Source organism: Pleurodeles waltl, chromosome 12 (genome assembly GCF_031143425.1).
Source record: "Pleurodeles waltl isolate 20211129_DDA chromosome 12, aPleWal1.hap1.20221129, whole genome shotgun sequence".
Classification (NCBI taxonomy): domain Eukaryota; kingdom Metazoa; phylum Chordata; class Amphibia; order Caudata; family Salamandridae; genus Pleurodeles; species Pleurodeles waltl.
Window position 1 is genome coordinate 336,546,892 of NC_090451.1, and position 22,587 is coordinate 336,569,478.

The window sequence follows — 22,587 nt, forward strand, 5'->3', positions numbered from 1 at the left end:
AGTCCACAAAATTCCTACCACCCAGCATTGTCGCATCTATACCGATAAAAATACTTCCCCACTTGTCACCTTAAAAATGTTTTTCTTTTTTTCAAACTTCCCTTTTGGACCCGCTTTGGTTCCACCTCAGTTTCTACATGTTTTGGCTCTTGCCTGTCACAGGCATTTAGCCCACCTACTCAAGTGAGTTATCATTTTTATCGGGAGACTGAGGGGAACGTTAGGTGGTAGGAAATTTGTGCCGGTGCAATGATCCCACGCAGAAATGTGGTGACATTTATTTTTAAAACAGGTAGTTTTTTATTTTATAATTTTGATGTGTCCACATAGTGTTTTGGGGCATTTCCTGTCGTGGGCACTAAGCCTACCCAAACAAGTGATGTACCATTTTTATCAGGAGACATGGGAGAATGCTCTGTAGAAGGATGTTTGTGGCTCCTCTCAGATTACAGAACTTTGCAGCACAGAACTGTGAGGAAAAAGTGTGTTGTTTTTTTTTGCCAAATTGAGGTTTGCTAAGGATTCTGTTTAACAGAACCTGGTGAGAGCACCACAAATTACCCCATCCTGGATTCTCCTAGGTGTCTAGTTTTCATAAATGTCCAGGTTTGCTAGGTTTTCCTAGGTGCCCGATGAGCTAGATGCCAAAATCCACAGCTAGGCACTTTACAAAAAACAGGTCAGTTTTCTTTGGGAAAATGTGATGTGTCCATGTTGTGTTTTGGGGCATTTCCTGTTGCAGGCACTAGGCCTACCCACGCAAGTGAGGTACCATTTTTATCTGGAGACTAGGGGAAATGCTGGATGGAAAAAAAAATTGTGGCTACTCCTAGATTCCGGATCTTTCTATCACCGAAATATGAACAAAAGGTTTTTTATTTATTTGCCAAATGTTGAGGTTTGCAAAGGATTCTGGGTAACAGAACCTGGTGAGAGCACCACAAGTTACCCCACCTTGGGTCCCCCTAGGTGTCTAGTTTTAAAAAATCCACAGGTTTGATAGGATTCCCTAGGTTCCGGCTGAGCTATAGGCCACAATCCACAGCTAGGCACTTTCCAAAAAACGCAACCGTTTCAATGTAAAAATGTGATGTGTCCATGTTGTGTTTCCTGTCGTGGGCATTCGGCCTACCCGCACAAGTGAGGTATAATTTTTATGGAGAGACTTGGGGGAACACAGAATAGAAGAACAAGTGTTATTGCCCCTTGTATTCTCTACATTTTCTCCTTCCAAACGTAAGACAGTGTGTAAAAAAGACGTCTATTTGAGAAATGCCCTGTAACTTTCATGCTAGTATGGGGACCCCGGAATTCAGTGATGAGCAAATAACCACTGATTCTCAACACCTTATGTTGTGCCCATTTTGGAAATACAAAGGTTTCCTTGATACATATTTTTCACTCTTTATATTTCACCAAATGAATTTCTGTATACCATTGCAAGGTGGAGCTCCTTTACTGGCTCTGGGTACCTAATGTTCTTGATGAACCTACAAGCCCTATATATCCCCGCAATCAGAAGAGTCCAACAGACGTAGTGGTATATTGCTTTCAAAAATCTGCCATAGCTGGAAAAAGTTATAGAAGAAAACGTGGACAGAAATGGCTCTTTTTTTTCCACCTCAGTTTCAATATTCTTTTATTTTAGTTGTTACTTTCTGGAGGAAAACCTTGGAGGATCTATACAACTGACCCCTTGCTAAATTCAGAATGTTATCTACTTGTCAGCGGTTTTTAGCTGTCCGGGATCCAGCATTGGTTTCATACCCATTTCTGGCTCTAACTGGAAGGAGGCTGAAAGCACCAAAAATTACCTATGTCCCAGGTAAATGGCAAAATGATGTTGAAAATGTGGTTTTCTGATTCAAGTCTGCTTGTTCCTGAAAGCAGGGAAGATGGTGATTTTAGCACTGCAACCCTTTGGTGGTGCCTTTTTCAGGGGAAAAACTGCAAGTTTTCTCCTGCAGCCCTTTTTTCCCCTCATATAAAAAGAAATTGCTGTATTTGGCACATTTCTTGGTCTCCTCCAGGGGAACCCACAAACTCTGGGTACCTTTAGAATCGCTATGATGTTGGACAAAAAGGATGCAAATTTGGTATGGATAGCTTATGTGGACAAAAAGTTATGAGGGCGTAAGCACGAACTGCCCTAAATAGCCCAAAAAAAACCAGGCTTGGCACAGGAGAGGGAAAAGGCCTGGCTGCGAAGAGGTTAAAGCCCCAACATAGAACGCAGTGGATTTCCCTGACAATTGATATCTAGAATAAAATTTGAGCCTCTCCATTATGACATTATTCTTTTTCTTGAAGCACATATGTAATGTTCTATTAGCAGAAGTGTATTTATCTAAAACATCCCCTTTGCCAATCACGGCTGCTGGTAGTTTTAAAATTGTTTTCCCTTCAGGACCTAAAGAATGCCTTAAAATAGAAAATGTTCTCTTCTATGAAAATACCTCCCCTTCTATGGCCTCTAATTAGGATTCCACTGTTGCAGCTCATGTTGTGGAGAACCTGGCGTCATTAAAAAGGCAAGAGGAGGAACAAATATTCTGGTGCATTATGCTAGTCAACTTTAGCCACACACGCCTCCTAGGACACAACAACAATATAAATGTGAAAGGTTGATCCTTAGATTGCTATGCCATTAAAAAGTGCACACTTCACTATAAGAAATAGGGCTGTGGTATGCAAGTCCTAATTATATTTAAGGATGTGGTGTGCAAACCACTGTCTGGTGATCAGATTCGTTAATTGGTTGCTAGTAAGTATTGTGGCATTAGTTTGTAAGTTTTGCAATGTTAGAGTCCAGTCACTTAGTGTGCGAATCACCGTGCATGTGATGATTCCCTTGAAAAATAAATAAACTGCACCTTATGAGAACAAGGGCACTTTACTTGCTTGCTGTGAACAGTGTGCAAAGCTTCACTCGCCTCCAGAGCTCCTTGCTCATGTGCACACAGATGATTCTGATGGACTAGACAGCTGATCCGGCATGCGGGGACTAGCACAACACCGTAACATTGCCAAAGTCAGAATGTTTGAGGTTTGCCATAGAGGAAAACGCTTTATGTTGCACTTGCGCACGCAGGCATCTTATTAACCCCAAACGCAGCAAACATATGCCAGAACTGCTGGCTTGCGGGTAACTGTCAGGGTAAAAAGTAGTCACGCGCCAGTGTCCCACCGATCCATAGCTCCTGGGCAGCTCTCAGGAACAGCAATTATAGGGCACCCATCGTCTGCTGCTCCCCCGCTCCAAACAGGAAGTACAGAAAAGCCTTGGTTAGTTGTCTAAGAGTTGTCCTCATCGCCAACTGCGGAAAGAAGGGGCAGCCGCCACAAAAGTATCTTTTTTTAACCTTTATTTGAAAGACAGGTTACAGCAACCAATCAGCAGAGACACTACCAACTGCTGGTCCATTTGCTGGGAAACATTCTCATCCACCTTTCACATTCTAATTCCTATTAAAGCAAAACCCAATACCTCCCTTTTCAAGTCCCCTTTTGTAAATAGGTTTTGCAAAAATATTCACCATATGTTCCCACCAGTTCCCTTCGTTATGCCTCAATGGCACCTAAGCTTTCTTTTAAACTTTGTAATGTGCACTCCCTTAGAGCCACTCCACAACTATCCTCTTAGACATCTCACCACCAAGACTCCCTTTCTGGTGGCAATTACATCAGCCTGGAGGGTCAGTGAATTACAGGTGCTGTTATCCTAGCCTCTGTATATTCGCATCTACCCAGACAAACTGGTCCGTCATTCTTGTGCATAACCCTGCCTACCTTCTACGTTCTGCCCCATCCCTCAAAAGAAGAGGAGAGACTCCACCAGCTAGGCAGAAAAAAAAAAAGAATGGCCGTTCTACCTTGATCACACAAAAGAGTTCCAGGTGGCTGATTAACCCTACGAGAGCTATATCAGAGCCAAAAAAAGGGAAACCTCTGCGGAAATGAGCCATCACCTGATGGATTGTGCACATTTTGAAAATCTGCTAACCACTGGTCAAAAAGCGCAGCACCCTGCCCCCCCCACCCCCCCACCCCCCAGGGCTTGTGGGCTCATTCCACCAGAGCCAAGGCAGCGACCACTGCATTAGCACAGGGAGTCCGTCCTTGACATCTGCCAGTCTGCAACGTGGGCTTTTCTGCACACTTTTACCAAGCACTACTGCCTGGACAGTCAGGGCTGTTGGGTGGGCACTTTGCTTGTTCGGTCCTGGTCTGAATCTGTTTTGCAGACCCACCTCTGTGGAGGTATTTCTTGGGTGTCTCTTCTAAGGTAAGGAATCTGCAGTTAAAAATCTCTGTTAGATGAACAAGTTCCTTATCTTCGGTAGCACCCTATCTGTTAGAGACTCTATCTAGCCACAGATTCCTTTCCGGCCCACCAATCCTCCCCATTCTGTGACAGATTTTCAAGTGTAGGGTTACTCACTTTTTCAGGGCCCTAGCTTCACACACTAGTGGTCAGTGTTCTTTGTGGCTCTACACTTGTGGTACAGTAAGTGGCAAAAAGAAACTGATGTCAGTGCAACTGGTTGGCACCTATAGAGACACTGCACCTGTCAGTTCCAGTGCTGATGATGCCACGCGAAGCCGAACAATGCAACTAACTGGCACACAGGGCTACTGCTCACGAAACAATTTCCACATTCAGTCTGAATCCTGTGGATAATTGTAAGGTAAGGAATCTGCAGCTAGGTAGTATCTTCCAGGTAAGGTCTTACCGAAAATAAGTAACTTATTCTTCAGAGATGCATAGGAAAATGCTGCCTCTGCGGTTTGCACATTGAAATTTTTTATGTTCTGTCTATGTGTCATTTGTTAAGTGCGAAACAATCTTATTAGTTAAAAACACTTTAAATTTAAGATGGAATTCGCCACTGTAGGAACACTGTTGTTTAGCTTGGTGGCAAAAGCTTTCAGTTGCTAGAATGATGAAGCTGAAAGAGTACTTTCATAAATTGCTGTTGTTGTCTATGGCTTATTTTTTCCACAAGTGAAGGAATCATTGCAGTTGAGCCGTATTTAGCTGAAAACATACATAGCCTTGTCAGAAGATTTTAACATCTATTTTAGGTTCTGCGGTTGAGATTCTCAGTTTGCTCAAGGCATTTCATTTGTTTTTCAAGATGTTTGAGTACTTTTGTTGTTTTTGTGGGTTATGAATTTGTTCAAACATAAACTAACCTAGTCGAGGATCACCAAATTCATAGTCTAGAATATGAACTAAAGATGGTGCTGGCCACCTGAGGAGGAAAGGCATGACAACGTTTTGGAGAGTGCTGAAGGTACACCTAGTTTAAAACTCCTCTGGAATTAGTCAAGGCTGAAATGCTAAATCTCACTTTGAGAGCTCAGAAGTTTGGACCCACTCTGGTTATTTAGTATGTTTAAATTTTGAAGAAACATTTAATTCACTTACATTGTTAAATGCCTGGGCCACGACTGGCACTGTCATTCAGCCTTGCCAGCCTCACGAAAATGGTTGAAGCAGTGCTGATACGATTGTGTATCGCCAATGTCAAAGCATAGTTGTTGGTCCCTGTCTTTAAGAAGGGGAGGGGGGGGTAGATCTGAACAAAGTAATTAAGGACTGCTGGCAAAATGGAGTCCAGGCAGGAAGATGTTGGGAAAGAACTACATTTACAACTATTACTGAAAGTAGAAGAGAATAAGACATTACATTTAGCACAGATGTGATTTTGAACTAAGCACTCATACATGCACAACAGCATAGGTTTGTGTATTTTCCACATCTGTGCTGGCAAACAAAATCCCACCTTATTCCTGGACCCTTGCAATTTTGTTAGGACATTTGGTATCTTTGATGAGGCAGCTCTTGTAGTCCAAATTAAAGTACTATAAAATTCCAGACTCTGTGATAAGACATGCATCTTCTTTACGCTGACACCTTGGTAGCATCTGGGTGCCAGCTGAGGAAACATATTTTAGGAACTTCTGAGTTGAACAGGTCTACCCGCAGGCTCCTTTATGATTTTACATTTTTTCTTACATAGATTGCATTTTGTGGCTAGTGAGCAATCATCCCTTCAACAGTGGCTCCACCCTATTCCCTGCTCTCTTCTTTGCTTTTAGATAATTCTTCTAACCCATAGCTCTACTGATACACCAGGTAGCTTGACTCGACCTGAGAATTATTGTAAAAACAACAGTTGTGTTTCTTGAAATAACAGGGGTGTTTTAGAAACGTGGATCTTGAATCAAGTGGATTTTGAGCTGTTGGACACATTTGTAGGACAGAGGAGGAAAATGTGTTAATTTTTTATCATTAAGGAATTCATTATGTCAAATTAACTGTTATTAGCAAGCCGTTTTTTTAATTTATCTAATGTTTTTTATAAACAATATAAATTACGTAATAAATAAAAGGCAGTTGTAAATGCTGTTATTTAAAACTGTGATGTTGTATGGGGGGGCTATATTTTGGAGACCCATACCTAAGAGATGTATGGAGTACAGAATTTGAAAGGATGAATTACATTTTCGCTACAGTTTCGTCCAGTTTATTTTTTGTTCAGCTTGGTGTGAACTTAAACGATCAAACGCGTAAAATCATTTGTTAATCATGTGTTTTTTCTATTCGTGCAGAGTCGCTCAAAGCAAGAAGATCCAGAGCAAGCGAGATTGAAACAGAAAGCAAAGGAGGTAAGCGGAGTTATACTTATTGGACCTGACATTTCGGGGCTTTCACCTATTAATGTTTTATACGTTGCTGCTTTGTATCTCGTTAATAACAGTCTGACAAAACTTTTTTGGGCGCATTTGTTTTACCTTCCATTATTACATGGTCTAATACATTTCCGCATTGCAACCCTAAGGAGAACTTGTTTTCCTGCATTTAATGCCATTTCCATTTCTTTTACACATACTTATTGCTGTGATGTTATTGGAAAAGGAAGACATTTTGGGGAAATTAATATTAACTCCATTTCAGTGTGTTTCAAACACTTACTTAAAAGACACGCAGATTACATTATTTTCAATTCTTTGTTTTAAACATTAAAAATAATTTCGAGCACATATAAAAATGTAAATCCTGCATTTTATTGCGGGATACTCAACGATGTTTGCATTTTATTAATTAAATTCAGCGCAGTTTTTCCATTTGTAGACTGACTATTCTTTTGCAGTACATAATACTAAATATGTGCAAGCGACCGTTTTATGATTGATGCTATTATTACCTGTATGCTAAGTTAAACAATGAGACATTTAATTTAATATTAGAGCATCTCAATTCCAAAGCGTGGTTTCTCGAGACATGGTTGGTTACGAGAACATAATTTGTTTATTTAGTGCGCGGTTTTATGTTTCGCATAGAGTGCCTCCCTCACAGGCGTCAGAACGTTTTGCATAGTGACAAAACGCCTTCATGCATTCTAACTGAAAATATATATTCAGTATGTAACAGTACAAACATAAAAGAATTAACAAGAGGCTTAAGAAAAAGAGATTCTACAAAATCCAAAGTGAACACGAAAGCTTTATAAAATTGTGATAAGTGCTTTAATGATAAAAGATAGTGAAGGCCTTGCAGTCAGATAAACAAAAAAGTTATTTCTTCCTTCATCACTCCAATTTGAACAGTTGCATTTAAAAAGGATTGTTACAATGCTTTGGAAAGGAAGTCACTCAAAGCATAATACATTCTTTAAGATCTCATTCCTTATTGCTCTGGACTGGTTTGTCAGATGGTAACTTCACAGATTTTGGGGTCAGTTACTACCTATACTGAGCCATAGAATGTGATTTCTTGTACGTGATCCTGCAGCATCAGGTTCCAGTGGTAAAATTAATATTACATTATTTTCCCATGCCATCATGCAATGCCAGACCTCTCATTAAGTTAGTGCCTTCTCTGATTGTGTGAGCTTGTGTGAAAATGTCCATATTTCTTTTTCACAACCACCCGCAAAAGTAACAATAGGACATATCTTGTTTATTTTTGGAAATTCTTATTTTTGTGACATTAGAATCTAGTTGTTATGATATACCATTAAAATACAACGTTTGTGGAGGTATTTCTGTTAACTTTTCTTCATAAGAGTCTGTGGTTCAACATTCAAATGACCATCAAGCTAGGCAGCGTTTGATAGTGACACCCACCAAGTAAAGCTCACACCAGCTTAATATTGATGATGTTAGAGCTATAGTATTTGTGGTAAAGATGATTACCCATGGTAAGCAGGCCACTCTTGACATCTCTGGAGGGCTGACCTAGGGACCCCATGCTATAGTGTCCTCTTTGTTTACACCACCTGGACTACTGTGAACGTTGTCACACCTCGGAAGATGCTGTTCTCATGGTAAACACGCTTAAAGGTTATGTTATGGGACTTTGCAGATTCCCAGCCTATATCTATTAGGATTCAGCCAATTTTAGAAGGTTCCTTTGGGAGGTGGAAAGAAAAAAACTACACTCATTGAGCCAAAGCATTCCAAGACTTTCAATCCAGAAATTGTAAGTGGAGCTTCAATTTAAGAAAAAATTAACTCTGGGGTAAAAACTGCCTTTCTCTGCACTGCTTAACAAAGAAGAAATTCAACCTCATAAACAGAAGTAGTTGTCTGACAGAGACTGTTGCCATATTCTAGTCATTCCTTAAAAATAGGTGTAAATATTTCGGGGTTTGCTGAAAGATCTGCATAACCAATAAAACCTTTATGGCACAGACAGTTACTGAGAATCATTGTACAGAGAGAACACGTCCCATTCAAGGCCCTGCATTTCCACCTCAGATCTACAGTAAAAGACTTTTACTAATGCATGACATTGGTGGCCACACACCAAGCAGACAGGTTATTTTTTTTCTTTACCTATCAGGACAACTGACTCTTGAAAACAAATGTACAAAATGATGTCTATCAAAACAGCTAGACTGCAAACTATGGGGCTTCACGTTAAATCCAGCAAAATGTTTCATGCAGGTCTCAAGTCTAATTCCTGATAAGGTCGGCTGAACCCCTCACCCACATGATGCTGGCAAATTAATTTACATTGAGTAATTGTAACACAGTATGTTACTAAGAGCATTTAGAAAAGTGCACCACGAAAAGCTGCATAAAAACAAATATTTACATGTCAGCTGTGACAAGTCCATAGTCACCCCAATACAACAGAGGTACCATTTGGAGATAGAAAAGACTGGCATCTACCCAGTTTCAAATGTAACATACCAAGTAATATCCAATGACTCAACAGATAGCATATTAGCTCTGGTTGATGGCACCCTGCATATGTATGCACTCTGTACCCAACATAGTGATATGTGTAAGATTTCTACAGTAGTGCTAAGAGGGCATGTGGAACCAGTCTCCGGGTAATTGAGAAGACTGATTGGCACTGCTGGTGGCAGATCTGCAGTTATTCCCCTGATAGAGAAAAGGCAGAAATCTATTGGAAGGATTGCTTTTACAACAGAATCCTTCCTTATGGACAGTCGTGATAGGGACATCCCTTATTAAAATGGGAAGCTAACTGCAGACTGAAGGTACGCTGTCTTAAAATCAGTTTTGTATTATACCACTGTGAAAGTGCACCTCACCTTGAAATCCTTCAGACCCTCCATAACAAATAAAAAGGTTTTCATCTAGAGGGACAGCTTGATGGCCATGTACTACCTGAATATACAGTGAAGATGGTGGCCAAGAGTCCACTTGAAGTAGGTTCAAACTATACAACATTTTAATGAACATTTCTATAAGACCAAACCACCTTCTTGGTATGGAAAATCAGCAAGCAGATACTGAAGACGAATATCTCAACGAGCTACAAGGGGGTTCTGTGCGACAATATTGTCAAACATGTCTTAGTAATTTGTGATGGAAAAGCAGATAGACATATTCACAATGGCAGATACAACAAAACGCCAAAATGTTGCATCACCTTAGGTAGGCTTGAACAGGAATGCTCTTTTGATAAGTTTTTCAAAGACATTTCTTTCTGTCCTCCCAAAGATCCCTCTCATATTAGTGGTGATCTTCAAAATGAAAATGGCCAAAACCAGAATGATTCTAGTAGGTACACCAGTAGACGTTTGCCATAAAGAACAAACACACAGGAGACTGCTAAGACTTGTTTGATTGTAGGGCAGAAGCATTCATGACAACTTACTGTTGTTGAACTTGACAGACTAACTCCTGAATTGTACGATTCTGAATCTTTAACCCTTCCACCAAGGTGTACGCCCCATTCTTGAAGAAACAACAAAACTGTCCACCAAGTTAGCTTATGCCTTTATGCCTTGAAGTGGAAAAGGTTCTGCTTTTGGTGTAACGAGATCCATTGATCTACTGAAGTGACATCATTACACTAGGGCAAGTCAGGCGTGATGATTCCTGCTGCATCTATCACTGCCTATAGAAAGAGTAACCCTCAGACCACTTTCTTTAGTAGTCGAGTGGTTAATGATTTGGAAGAATTTTCCTTCAACAGGAAGAAAACGTTTCTCCTTGGGAGCTTACCTTTGTTCTGTTTATATTCCTGGGGCTGCCTTTATAATGCATGCATAGAGCCAAACGTGAACAACTTTCCCCAAAAGTAACTTTTCAGTATCTCATTACATTGAAACAGGTTCTCTGTATTAACCAACTGCCAGTCCACCGGCCATCGAATCGCAAACTGCATGAGAAAATGCTACACTGAAGTAAATAGACTTCTATGTTGAAGATGTTTGTTTTGGTGAATTTGTAGTATTTGAGTGAGCAACAATTTAAAGAACTCTGGCACATACCACGTTTGTCGTCAGAAGTGTACCTAAGGAGATTTCAGATCTGTTGTTGTTAGTACAAAACTAAACCAAATGATTGATTTATTTTGTTGTCAGTTATGCAAAATGAATTATTGGTTGGTTGTTATAACTATATTTGTGAAACTGAATGCATACTCGCCCATATTCTTTTAGTGTATATCATGCACATTCCAAATAAGGACAGTCAATGCCTTGCATTTTTATTTTCATGCTGTCATGACTTCATCTTGTTTGTGTCATTTTACTGCCAACAGTGCCAGTTTATCAGGTTTGTTGATAGTGCATCAAAATGGCCAACATTAAAATATGTTGCACAGCCAAATTACATACACCACCCATTGATGTTGCATCTTGAGCAGTTCTTCACTCTGTCTTCCACTCAGCATTTCATCATGTCATAACTAGACTCTGTTTCAGTTTACCCTTAAATCAATGTCACATAACATAATTAATTTATGTTATAGCCATTCTGTTTAAGTTTTGGACTAGATTAATGCCAAAAGCGATATTGATATCTATAAGGCATGCACTGCCTCTCTAACATGCACATTTATGTGAGGTAAACTGGGTTTCGCCTGATATGAATTTTACGTTTTTTTTGTTGTTTTTTTAAAAACATATTTTTATTGTTTTTTCAACAAAACATACACAAGTGACTTTGTGATGATTTTACATCCCTCCGGTCCCTCCAACCCTAGTACACACCCCTCCTTCCTTACATCCCCGTTGTCGAAGTGTTAGGACTTCCGGACCGTAGTGTGGACTTGGGTGTCGGAATTCCGCAGTGTAATCTTGTTCTTGATCCCCTTCTTCATTGAGCCCTGTTGGTGTTGTGGATGAGTTTAGTGATCTAGTTTCTGGCTCTTTTAGGCAGACTATCAGACGGTCCCATGTTCTAGCTGTCTCTATTGGGCTGCAGCCTCTCGCCGCTTCCAGATGTAAGGTCCTTCCTTCCGCTTCCACCCATCTTAACAGTGTATCCCTCCATCTATCCCAGTGTGGGCCCACTTGACCCTTCCAGTGTAGGGTGATTTCTCTCTTTGCTAGAAGTAAGGCAGGCAGGTCTATGTATTTATGTCTGACGTTTTTGGCATTGGGGCAGGGAAAGTCTCCCAGTAAAGCCACCATTGGTGAGACTGGCAGGCTTCTCTCCGTCACCTCTGCAATGTTTCAGAACACTCCCTCCCAATAGTGCCTATTTTGTGGGCAATCCCACAACATGTGCATGAGGCCTGCCTCCTGTTCAGTGCAACGGGAACACCCACCATTCACTGCTTCTAACATTTTATGTGAGATATGCCCTATGGTACACATAGAAACTGTTCAGCTTGAAGCGAGCATTTCTAGACACAGTGTAGATATGTAATGTGATTCTGGTCCAATGATTCTCATCTATAGTTGTTCCAATGTCTCCCCCCATGTTGGTCTTAAAGTGTCCAGTGGGAGCAATGTGTCCTTTCTCAGCACTTTATATAGAGTGGATACAGCCCTCCCCTCTCCACCAATAGTGCACATAGCCTGACATCCTGCATGTGTAGGTGGTTCCACCTCCCCTTGTTTCCAATGTTGTATGATAGTTATCAGTGATCTGTGTATTAGAAACAGCCCTGGGGAGGTCAAGATTGTCAATAAGGGCTTCAAAAGACAAGAGCTCCCAATTTCTATACAGATCCCCCACTGTAGAAACATTGTACTCCACAAATCGCCAAATTCCCGCTAGAGCCTGGCCTCCTGCAAGTGTGGAGAGCCCAATAATGGGTATTTCCAGTGCATAAGGCAAGGCGGTTGTAGTGCACTGTAAACTTTGTAGCCAACAGTTGCGCAGTGTGTGCATGTCCGGTGGGCTCATAGGGTGGTTCCCTGTGGGGTTTAGCAGGATCCAGAGCAGGCCATTTCTGGAATTCTCCAAGTGACGCCCCCCTCCTGGAAGTGATGTTGCCGTGTGCATTTCCCGTGCGAGCCATTGTATCTGGCACGCCAGATAATATAGTGCCATATCAGGGGCCACCTCCTGCCCTCTTCGGTGGGCCGCTGGAGTTTACCCAGGGCCACTCTTCACCTGCCCGCACCCCAGATGAAGCCGATCATTATGGATTTAATTTCCCGAAATAGGGTGCGAGAGAGAATTAGTGGTAGAGTTGTAAAATAGTATGTTTATCTGGGCAGGGCCACCATTTTAATCAGTGCACTCCGCCCCACCACCGACAATGGAAGTGTATTCCAGAACAGGACATCCGCTTTTAACTTACGAATCGTCTGACACACATTGCCCTCTAGTAGATCCTCAGGCTCGTGGTATATTTGTACCACTAGGTAATGAAAAGTGGAGGCCACCCACATGAGACCCCGTGTGTTCTCCACCGGGGGAGCGCCTTTCTGTAGCTGGAAGATATGGGATTTCTGCCAGCTTATACGGAGCCCAGAGATGTCACCGAACCTTCCTAGCAGTTCCATCGCACCTGCCAGTTCTGCTTCCGCATTTTGTAAGAAGAGTACCATGTCATCTGCATATAGCGCTATTCTGTGAGTTCGATTCTCAACACTTAACACCTAAAGTAGTCACCCGTTCCTGCAACTTGTACCAGAGGCTCTATTGCTATGGCAAATAATAGGGGAGAGAGAGGGCAGCCTTGTCTGGTCCCCCTGCCCACCGCATAAGGCTCTGATATCGTACGACCTGTCCAGACACAGGGCGTTGGATTCGTGTATATTCATTTGGTCCACCTGATAAAACCCTGTCCTAAGACCATCTGTTCCATCACTTGATATAAATAGTCCCATCTAAGACTATCGAAGGCTTTCTCTATGTCAACTGCTATAGTCCCTGCCTTTTGCAAATCTGGGTATTGATGGTGAAGGATGCAATTTAAGCGTCTAATGTTTATTGCCGTACTACGGCGAGGAATGAATCCGGTCTGATCCGAATGAATCAACCTGGTCATGTAGGGTACAAGGTGTAATTTTAAGTTTTTTAAGTAGATCATTGAGTTTTTAATATGTTCTGGCACTGGGCCTTAAATAGCAAACATGTTTCCTATGCAGGCCTTCTGTATGGCAAAGGTTAAGTTTGAATGGCTGTATTTATAATGCCCTATTCTTTTGCAACTCCTAAAAGGCAATCATGATTTTTGCACATTTAAGCATTTATTCAGTGATCAGACAAAGGAAAGTATTTAATGACCAGATTGTACAGTGGAATGAACAGTCACAGTCGATGTCTGTGAATACTGGATAAACCAGCATTTAAAAATAAATTTCATCTACAGAACTCTTCTCTTTCATGTACTCTGCATGTGGGACTCTATGCCCTAAACAGTCCCCAGGAGCCTTAGTGTTTGTTGCTGTTTGATTTCAGTTGTAGTATGAGTGGTTAAACATTTAGTCTCAAACTCATTGTATTATCTTTTCGCTGCCTTTATGTAGCGGAAAACACAAAACTGAAATCGCATCAAGTTCACATGACTAAACCTACGATATCTGATTGAATATGTTTGATGGATACTTAGGCTAGCAAATTCCTCACTTGTCGAATAATCCCATACACCAGACTAGACGCAGAAACGTCAAAGCTCTCTCAACGCCAGTAAGGTATGCTAGCTTCGGGAAGTGGCTGCAGGCGATGTAATTAAAACCATATAGCCCAATCCCACATGGTGACGTAGGTTCCCTTTTTCCATGCATTTGACGTGGATCCAGAGCTCGCTGTATAGGGTTGAGTTTTGCTCACAAGAAATGTTTTTCGTGCAGTGCCATGTCTCCAACAAAATGATTAGGCTTTAAGCCTTGTAGGGTCTGCGAGGAACAGATGTCCTTTACTGAAACCCACTCTAGCCTCCTTTGGTGCCTTGGTTTAAACCACGACTGATGATCCTGCGAATCCTGTCAGAGCATGCACAGAGAGGGAGGCAAAACTCTATGGGTTAAGGACAAGGTGTGAAGTCGTTGATGTCTAAGGTCTTAATCTAGATCACCCTTGAAACATTCTTCCAGTAATAAATAATGAAAACACAGGAGGTTGGTCCCTAATCCAGTACAGAGGGATCGTCCATCTCTTTGGATAGCTCAAATGGGGGCCCCTCCTGCTATTTTGCATCTTCCCTCTGCCTGTACCTCGTATGTCCTGACCTTGGCCAACCTCCCACCAGCGGTACAACCTGCAAAAGAAGATTACCAGCAAATCAAAAATAAGGCCTTTCATTGACTTGCAGGAAAGGTACCCCCCCGATATTAGATCAAAGTTAGAAGATGAAATAATTATGGTGTGCAGGGTGGGCTGGATAGGCTGCAATAGCAAATCTATAGGAGTGGATTGTATTGTTCTTAATTTCTGTAACAATCTTAGGGGCGTTTGTCTGCTAGGCAAACTTGGGCCTAGCCTAGTAACCCCTGGCGGCATCACAGTCTTACCCCTGGGTTATTTTTATAAACCTACTCACCTGAGGCGGCACCCTAAGGAGGCTCTTTTTTAAGACTTCCACAGTGCCCCTGATAGAATTGTTGGAACCCATGCTGGTATGCTGGCCCGAATCGCACCCTGTCTAATCGATTTGAACCCCTTATCGAGCTGAATGACCAAGACTGACTAGGAAGGGATTTTAATCCTAGGGTCCCTTCCACTGCATCTGCCGCTTCCAGGGCTCTTTAAGTTATGTCCTTGAATAGTGTAGGCCTGCAGGGATAATTTGTTGACCCTGATTGAATGAAGTCCCTTAACCACTACAAATATGAAAGTTTTTCAGGAGACTTGGGACATACGAGGTGGGTAAGGACGGTTATTTTTCCTTTCCAATGAGTGGGTCACCCTTGTCTAGTGGGACGGCTTGCGGGGTTTGGTAACTCTGGTTAAAGTAGATTTAGCACTCAGTGTAGAAAAGATTGTAGTTAGCGCTCCTCACTTTCTTGGGGTGCTTCTGTCCTTAAATATCAGGAATTTATGAATCAATGTCTATAATGCGGACCATGGAAAAAATCTGAGGACGTGATGTTATCACTTAGTTCTTTTCTGGACGCTTATTATTTCAGCAGTCCGAGTAATCATACAGTTATGCTGAGCCTTTGTGGTTTTAATCTGCACCCCTGCAAAGGTTGTTAGCTATATAAGGGAGATGGGCAAGAGGTGGGGGACTTCTAAAGTCAAGTCCATCTTAAACACACTTCACAAGGGGATGTGATGAATTAACTGTTGGGGGAATATAATTTGGTTAAACTTTTGAGCCTGGAGAGTTTATTAGCAGGCCAAAATGCCCCCACCTTTAAAGGTCATGAGTGTGGATCTCACATTGATTATATGTATGTATCTGAAGGTCTGCTAACATATTTTATTTTAGTTTTAGAGAGCTGGAACAATGTCAGTGATCACAACCCTCTTTTTGCTAGCTTCCACTGGAAATTTGAGTCATTGGCATTTTTTCATCTTTTTAAATCCCACGTCAAGTTAACAGACCAGGGGTGCAGAATGTAGAGGTGTAAAATTATTCCTGAGAAGTTTATCATGTCCTATCCCTTGGAATTTCAAACTTGTTTGAACCCAGAGGCCTCCCACCAGAATATATTGCTGGCTTTATGACAAGATATGTTTTTATATTAACAAAGCCCTCTTAAGGCCAGCTACGTCTGATTTTCTGACGCCTTGGCGATTTCTTAATAATAGAATAGTTGCACGCATGCCTGAAAGGCACTATTATCTGCACTAAAAAAAAAACTCTGGTTTGTGGGGAGCTGAGAGTGTAGCGCTGTGTACAGAGCTGCAGTGAAGCACAGGAAGCTGGAGTTAAATAAATAACTGTGGGAAGATCTACTCCTTGCCATCAGTCAGAAAGATAGTGCATTGTTTTGGAAAGTGATTAACCACTGTTTCTTTGAGGATAATGTGGTGGATCAGCCTGCGCTTGTCCTCGCCGGAGAATGTACTTCTGGAACTAGGCATCGATGCACCTAAAGCCGGGGGCAGGTCTCTCCCGCCTTTTTTATATGCTGTTTTAATTGCCTATACTGCCAAACCTTTGAAATAACTCTTGCATCTTTTTGTCAGCTTTATGGCCAGTTTGGATTTACTCGACAATTTTAAAAATAGTTGTGATGGATTTGAGGCCCAAAAATATGAAAAGTGTTACCTTTTCAGTTCAAGGTCAGACCTAAAGCAAAGTAGAAAATGTCACATTTAGGAATCCTTATAGATTCTAGACTCAGCTGGCAACCCCTGATGAATAAGAATATTGGAACTTTAAACGGCTTGCGCTGGTGTAAGTGACTTTACTTCTCGCTTGGGTCAAAAGCCCCTGAGAGCCATGTTGGAGATCTATAAAGCCAAGTGTATACCAATTTCACCTTTTGGTAGCGAGATATGGAATTACATGAATTTAGATTCTATTGGGGTGAACCGGAAGAAATTCTTCACTGGTTTCCTAAGAGTCTGTCAAAGTTCCCCCACTGAGATATCACATAAAGAGCTCTGAAAGAGTTACATAGTGGATTATATCTGGCTGCGATCTTTTCTATTGTGGTGTGCTATCTGACTGAAAGAAGAACTGATCCCTAATAGGCTAGTTATCCTAGATTGTATGAAGCTAGATAATATGTGTAATATACCACAGTTGGTTTATATCAAGGAGAAATTCAAGAGCTCTTGGGAGACCGGAGTTATTTCTAAACCCTCAGAGCATCATCAAGCAAGATGGTACCTGGTTGAAAGAGACCTTTTCCCATAGGGTGGCAGCTGAGATGGAAACTTCAACTCTGGCAAAGCTATTATTTCACAAATTTGCCATGGTAAAAACTGTTCCCGGTATAGAGGCATTCCTACTCCTTGAAATGACCATTCATCAGCATTGTTCACTTACTTATTTCAGGTTAGGTTTGTTTCATCAGTTGGATCATCCTGAGGCGCCGGGCACAAGTATTCTGAACCACCTTCATGCACTTGTGATTCCATCTCTAAATATGATACTTTACACATTGTGTTGATATGCCCTTTCTATAATTTTCTTCGGCACAAGTTTTTAAAACAACTTGTTTTAACCCAGTACTTCTATCAGGCCAGGCCTGCTTTTTCCTGTTTACAATGTTTAGCAACAAATAAAGTTTGTTTTTATGTATCAAAGTTTCTTATGGGGGTACTTAGTGCTGCCCGATAGAAAATGATTGTACGGTCCCGTTCTCTGCAGCTATTTTTTGCGCCAGTTCTGCTGAGTAAATTTACTGTAATTTTTACATGTAGAACTGTGTTGAGGCTTATTTTATGACATTTGTTGATGCTACTTGAATGATTTTATTTTATAAAATCAAATAAAGTATTGACTTGACTTCTAGCTGCAGTTTTTTTTACCTTTGAATATCCCCAGGTGTCAGACTGGATGCAGAAACTTTTGTGTGAGCAGTACCCTTGTGCGCTGTTGGTTGGCTTTGCTTAGCTCCGCGTGGTGTCTGCGGCATCATTGGGACCAGAAGTAACATCGCGGTCACCTATGTAGGCACCACCCACGCACGTGAACGTCAGTTCTTTTCATTCCGGGCCAGTTAGCACTGATCAGGAGAAGAGCTTTTTGACATTTTCTTTATTTATTTTTTACCTTTTGTCGACAATTTTTGATAGTGTGTCAAAAGATGTCCTCCAGGAAGGCAGGTTTCAAGCTGTGAGACGCTTGTCACTACGCCATGACGGTAGGAAACCACCACTTGGTGTGCTTATGATGTCTCAAGTGTGACCACAACTCATTTGTGCTCAGACTGCCGGCTATGGTGCTGAAAGCTTTGAAGGAGCTGTCCCTAAAGCTGCTTGTGGCCTGGCAGTCGACGCCAACTAGTGTGACACCTAGAAGTTCTTGGTCCCGATCGAGAAGGTCTCGTGACCGCTCCAGGAGCCCCAAGTCCTTTTCTGCACACTAGACGTGACAAGTGAGGTACATCAGCGTACCAGGCATGGTTCTGCGGAGCTGTTTCCATCTCCACACTGGCACCCCATTTCCGGGAGCTGGAGCAACCACCTCTCTGTTGAAAGACTTCTACGAGGCCATGCGCTTGTTATTCGTTCCGGCTGACCCCTCTGGAGTGCCTTTAGGCCCCATGGGGTTCAGAGGAGGCCCCATCAGGATCTGTGCGACAGGCTCCAGCCTCGGCTGCGATGGAGTCTCATGGATCTGATCTCGGATTGGTGCCAGTAGTGTCATTGCTATCTTCTCTGGTGCTGATCCCACGGCCGATGCTCTTGGCACCGTTGGTGACAGCCCCATTCTAATCTCCGATGACTCAACGCTGGCAGAGCCTATTGGTCCTAGGCTGTTGCCTGAGCATTTTCTGGAGTAGCCAAGCATCAGTGAAGACTGGGAGGGGTCACTGGATCCTTTAGAATACCAGTTAGAGACCCATACTTCATTGGACTAGTATGAGGAACTAGGAGATGCCAGTGGACTGGACACTTCCCCAGATACTGGCATGCTCTCTCAACCTACTGTGGCTATGCAGGAGGGAGCTTTGTATGCAATGGTGATGAAGAGGGCAACATAGGTCCTTGACCTTGAGCTTCCCTTTGTGGCGGCCAGGACTAACCACTTGGCGGAAGTGCTTTAGCCTGGGACATCCTTGTCCGAACCCCTATTGCCCTTTAATGAAGTACTGACTGATGTCCTGCTGGGCTCTTGGTCCAAGCCTAGTACAGGGGCTCCTGTAAACAAGACAATTGCCCGCTGGCATCGCCCTGCCCTGGGTGATCGTAGTTTCCTCACCCAACCTGGATCCAGAGCCTGATGTGCATGTTCAAAGGCTGTGTGCAACTAGTTTGAGCAGGCAGGGGGGTGGCTCAGGACCTACCACAGCCAGTCTGCAGTATGCTTGGCTGAAGGCATTGTGCAATGTTGTTATGATTCATATGAGTTGGATGAATGCTATCATCACAGGCTACCCCGCCCCTGAGAGCTTGGTGTTCCAAACCCCAACTTCCCATGATGCATTCCCTACCGCTCCCCTGGGCAGTGAATCCAAGAGGCTGGATAGGTTAGGCAAGAAAAAATGTACTTCCGCCAGCCTAGCATTGCGGTCGGTGAACACCGCATGCCTGTTGGAATGTTACTCCCATGCCTTGTAGGATACAGTTGATCAAGTGCAGCCACATGTCTCCCAAGCAGTGAAAGATGAGAGAGGTGCAGTGAAGTTCACTATTAGGTGAGGTTTGGATACAACTGATTCGCTGGGCAGAATGGTTTCGTTGATGGTGGCCTTGCGGCGCCATGCCTGGCTGGGAACATCCGGCCTTTCGGGGGACGTCGAGGTAAACCTCATGGACATGCCCTTCGACAGGACTTGTCTCTTTGGAGAGAAAGCAAATTTGTGCTGGATTCTTCGAGACTCACGTGCTACGGCAAGTCCTTGGGCCTCTCCGTGACAACGTGCCTCCAGTCTGCCTTTTCCCCTTTCGTGGCTACGGAAGGGGCGTGCTACCATGGCAACCCTATGCCAGCCACCATCCTGCGCAAGCTTCCCAAGCTGTGCGAGGACATGGACCCGGTGCATTCTGATCCCCTGGGTCCTGTAGCCAGAAGTCATCCGCCACCAACCCCCAACAGCTGCAGCCTCTAAGCGCTCCTAGTTTGGTTCTGCAAGACCATGGGTGCCCGGTTGGAGGGGAGAAGCCAACATTATCTCCTCCACTGCCAGTCTATAACATTGGCCACATGGGCCTTGTGGATCATTCGGAGGGGCTACTTCCTCCCTTTCAAATTTTTCCCTCCTCCTATAACGCCATCTCAGGAATGGCTGGCGGAGAATTATTGGACCTTGCTCTGTGAGGACGTTACAGCTCTCCTGGCCAAGGGGGCTATAGAAAGAGTTCAGATATCAGAAATAGGCAGTGGTTGGTATTCCTGCTACTGTCTGATACCCAAAAAGAGCAAGGGTTTTCACCCTATTCTAGACCTTCGAACGGTAAATCTCTTCCTCCGAAAGGAGAAATTGAAGATGCTCACTTTGGCTCTGGTCTTTTCTGCCCTAGACAAAGGAGACTGGCTGGTAGCATGGGACTTGCAGGATGTGTATTTTCACATCCCCATCCTGCCTGCCCACTGGTGTTATCTGCAGTTCAAGGTAGGCCACAGGGTCAGACTATGGCAAACCTCCTTTATTGGATGGGCTTTACTATAAACATGACAAAGTCACACCTGACTCTCTCTCAGACGCTCCCTTTCAATGGAGCTTGATGGACACGGTGCAGTTTTGGGCTTATCCTCCTGAGCGGCGAATCCAGGCTATTCAGGCTATCATAGTGATGTTTCAATCTCTATCCTGGGTGTCAGTGAGACTGACTGAGGCTCTTGGGACTCATGGCCTCCGGCATCCTGCTGGTGACACATGCTAGATGGAATATGCAAGCTCTGCAGTGGGACCTGACGTTCCAGTGGGTGCAGCATTAAGAGAATTTCTCTGACATGGTCCAGATCTCGGAGGGAAGTGCAAAAGAGCTGCACTGGTGGTTAACAAACCGTGAATGGGTCACAGGCAAATCCCTCTCCCTTCCTTTGCCAGGTCTGGCAGTAGTGACAGAAGCATCTCTCCTGGGATGGGGAGGCCTCTTGGGATAGGCAGAGATCAGAGGCATTCCTGTTGTAGGAAGCTGGCTCTGTATATATTATATTATATTATATTATATATATTATATCAAAATTAGATATAGTGTGCACAGAGTCCAGGGGTTCCTTAGAGGCCTAGCAAAGGCTAAAGTAGATAATACTAATGCTCTCTTTTGTGGTATTGTGGTCGAGCAGTTAGGCTTATCAGAGGGTAGTGCAAAGCATTTGTTGTACACACACAGGCAATAAAGGAAGCACACACTGAATGACTAACTCCAGGCCAATGGTTTTTATATAGCAAAAATATACTTTGTTACTTTATCAAACATATGTATGAACAATTAGTAAGTTATACATTCAATTTAGTAAGTTATACGGTTTTCAAATAAAGAGCAATAATCTGTTTTAAAAGTTGACACTGCAATTTTCAGAAACAGTTCTGGGGGGAAGAAAAGTTAGTAAGGTTTTGAGTTAAGTACAAGAATAATAGTTCCACTCTCCAGGGGTTAGGATGTCCACAGATTTGGGTTCAAGTTAACCCCAAACATCCACCACCAGCAATATTGGGCCGACCAGGTGCAGAAGTCAAAGATGATGCAAGATTTAAATTGGGATCCTATAGAGATTGAGGGCACTCAGAATCAGGGCAGACCTGGGGGTGGTTTAGGTGAGGCCTGGGTGGGGGGGAGGCATAAGTAAGCACCAAACACACACCCTCTGCAGCACGGGCAGCCAGGTGCAAGGTGCAAACACAGCGTCAGTGTCCCAATGCTTTCCCAATAGAGGGACCCTGGGAGTTACAAAGATGCTGCAGGCTAGTTCCCGGGGGTCGGCTCTGGAAAACCACAGCCTGGACTAGGAGGAGGGCTGCTTGCGGAACTTTGCTGGACCAGTGGTCAGATTCCCCAAGGCCGGGGGCTGCGGGTGGTGGGGGGGGGGGGTGTTCTCTGGATTTAGGCTGCAGGCATCATCATGTTGGCCAGGAAGGGTCAACCCCGGGTTGACACTTGGTCAGAATCGTCTAGGGACCTGCTCTGGACTGGTGGGGCACCTGGACATGGGCCGTCGCCGTTGGGTGCAGAATGTGCAGGACTCGCGGATCCGGGGCAGTTCTGGACACCTTTGCTGGAGTTTCTTTCTGGACAGGGCTGTTGTCCACAGGAGATCTTGGTCCTCTGTTGTGCAGGAAGTCCTCTTGGTGCTTTTAAGAGGTCGCTGGTCCTGCAGGATGCGTCACCTTTTTGAAGCAG

General features: G+C 43.3%; 1 protein-coding gene across 1 annotated transcript in view; it reads left to right on the forward strand.

Annotated features, from left to right (window-relative positions):
- The window catches only part of LOC138267494 (transcription initiation factor TFIID subunit 4-like), a 1,241,721-nt gene that overhangs the window by 727,444 nt on the left and 491,690 nt on the right, over positions 1-22,587 (forward strand). Inside the window, exon 13 of the mRNA XM_069216487.1 lies at positions 6,619-6,675. Coding sequence (XP_069072588.1) covers positions 6,619-6,675 — 57 coding nt within the window. The remainder of the gene's footprint in view (positions 1-6,618; positions 6,676-22,587) is intronic.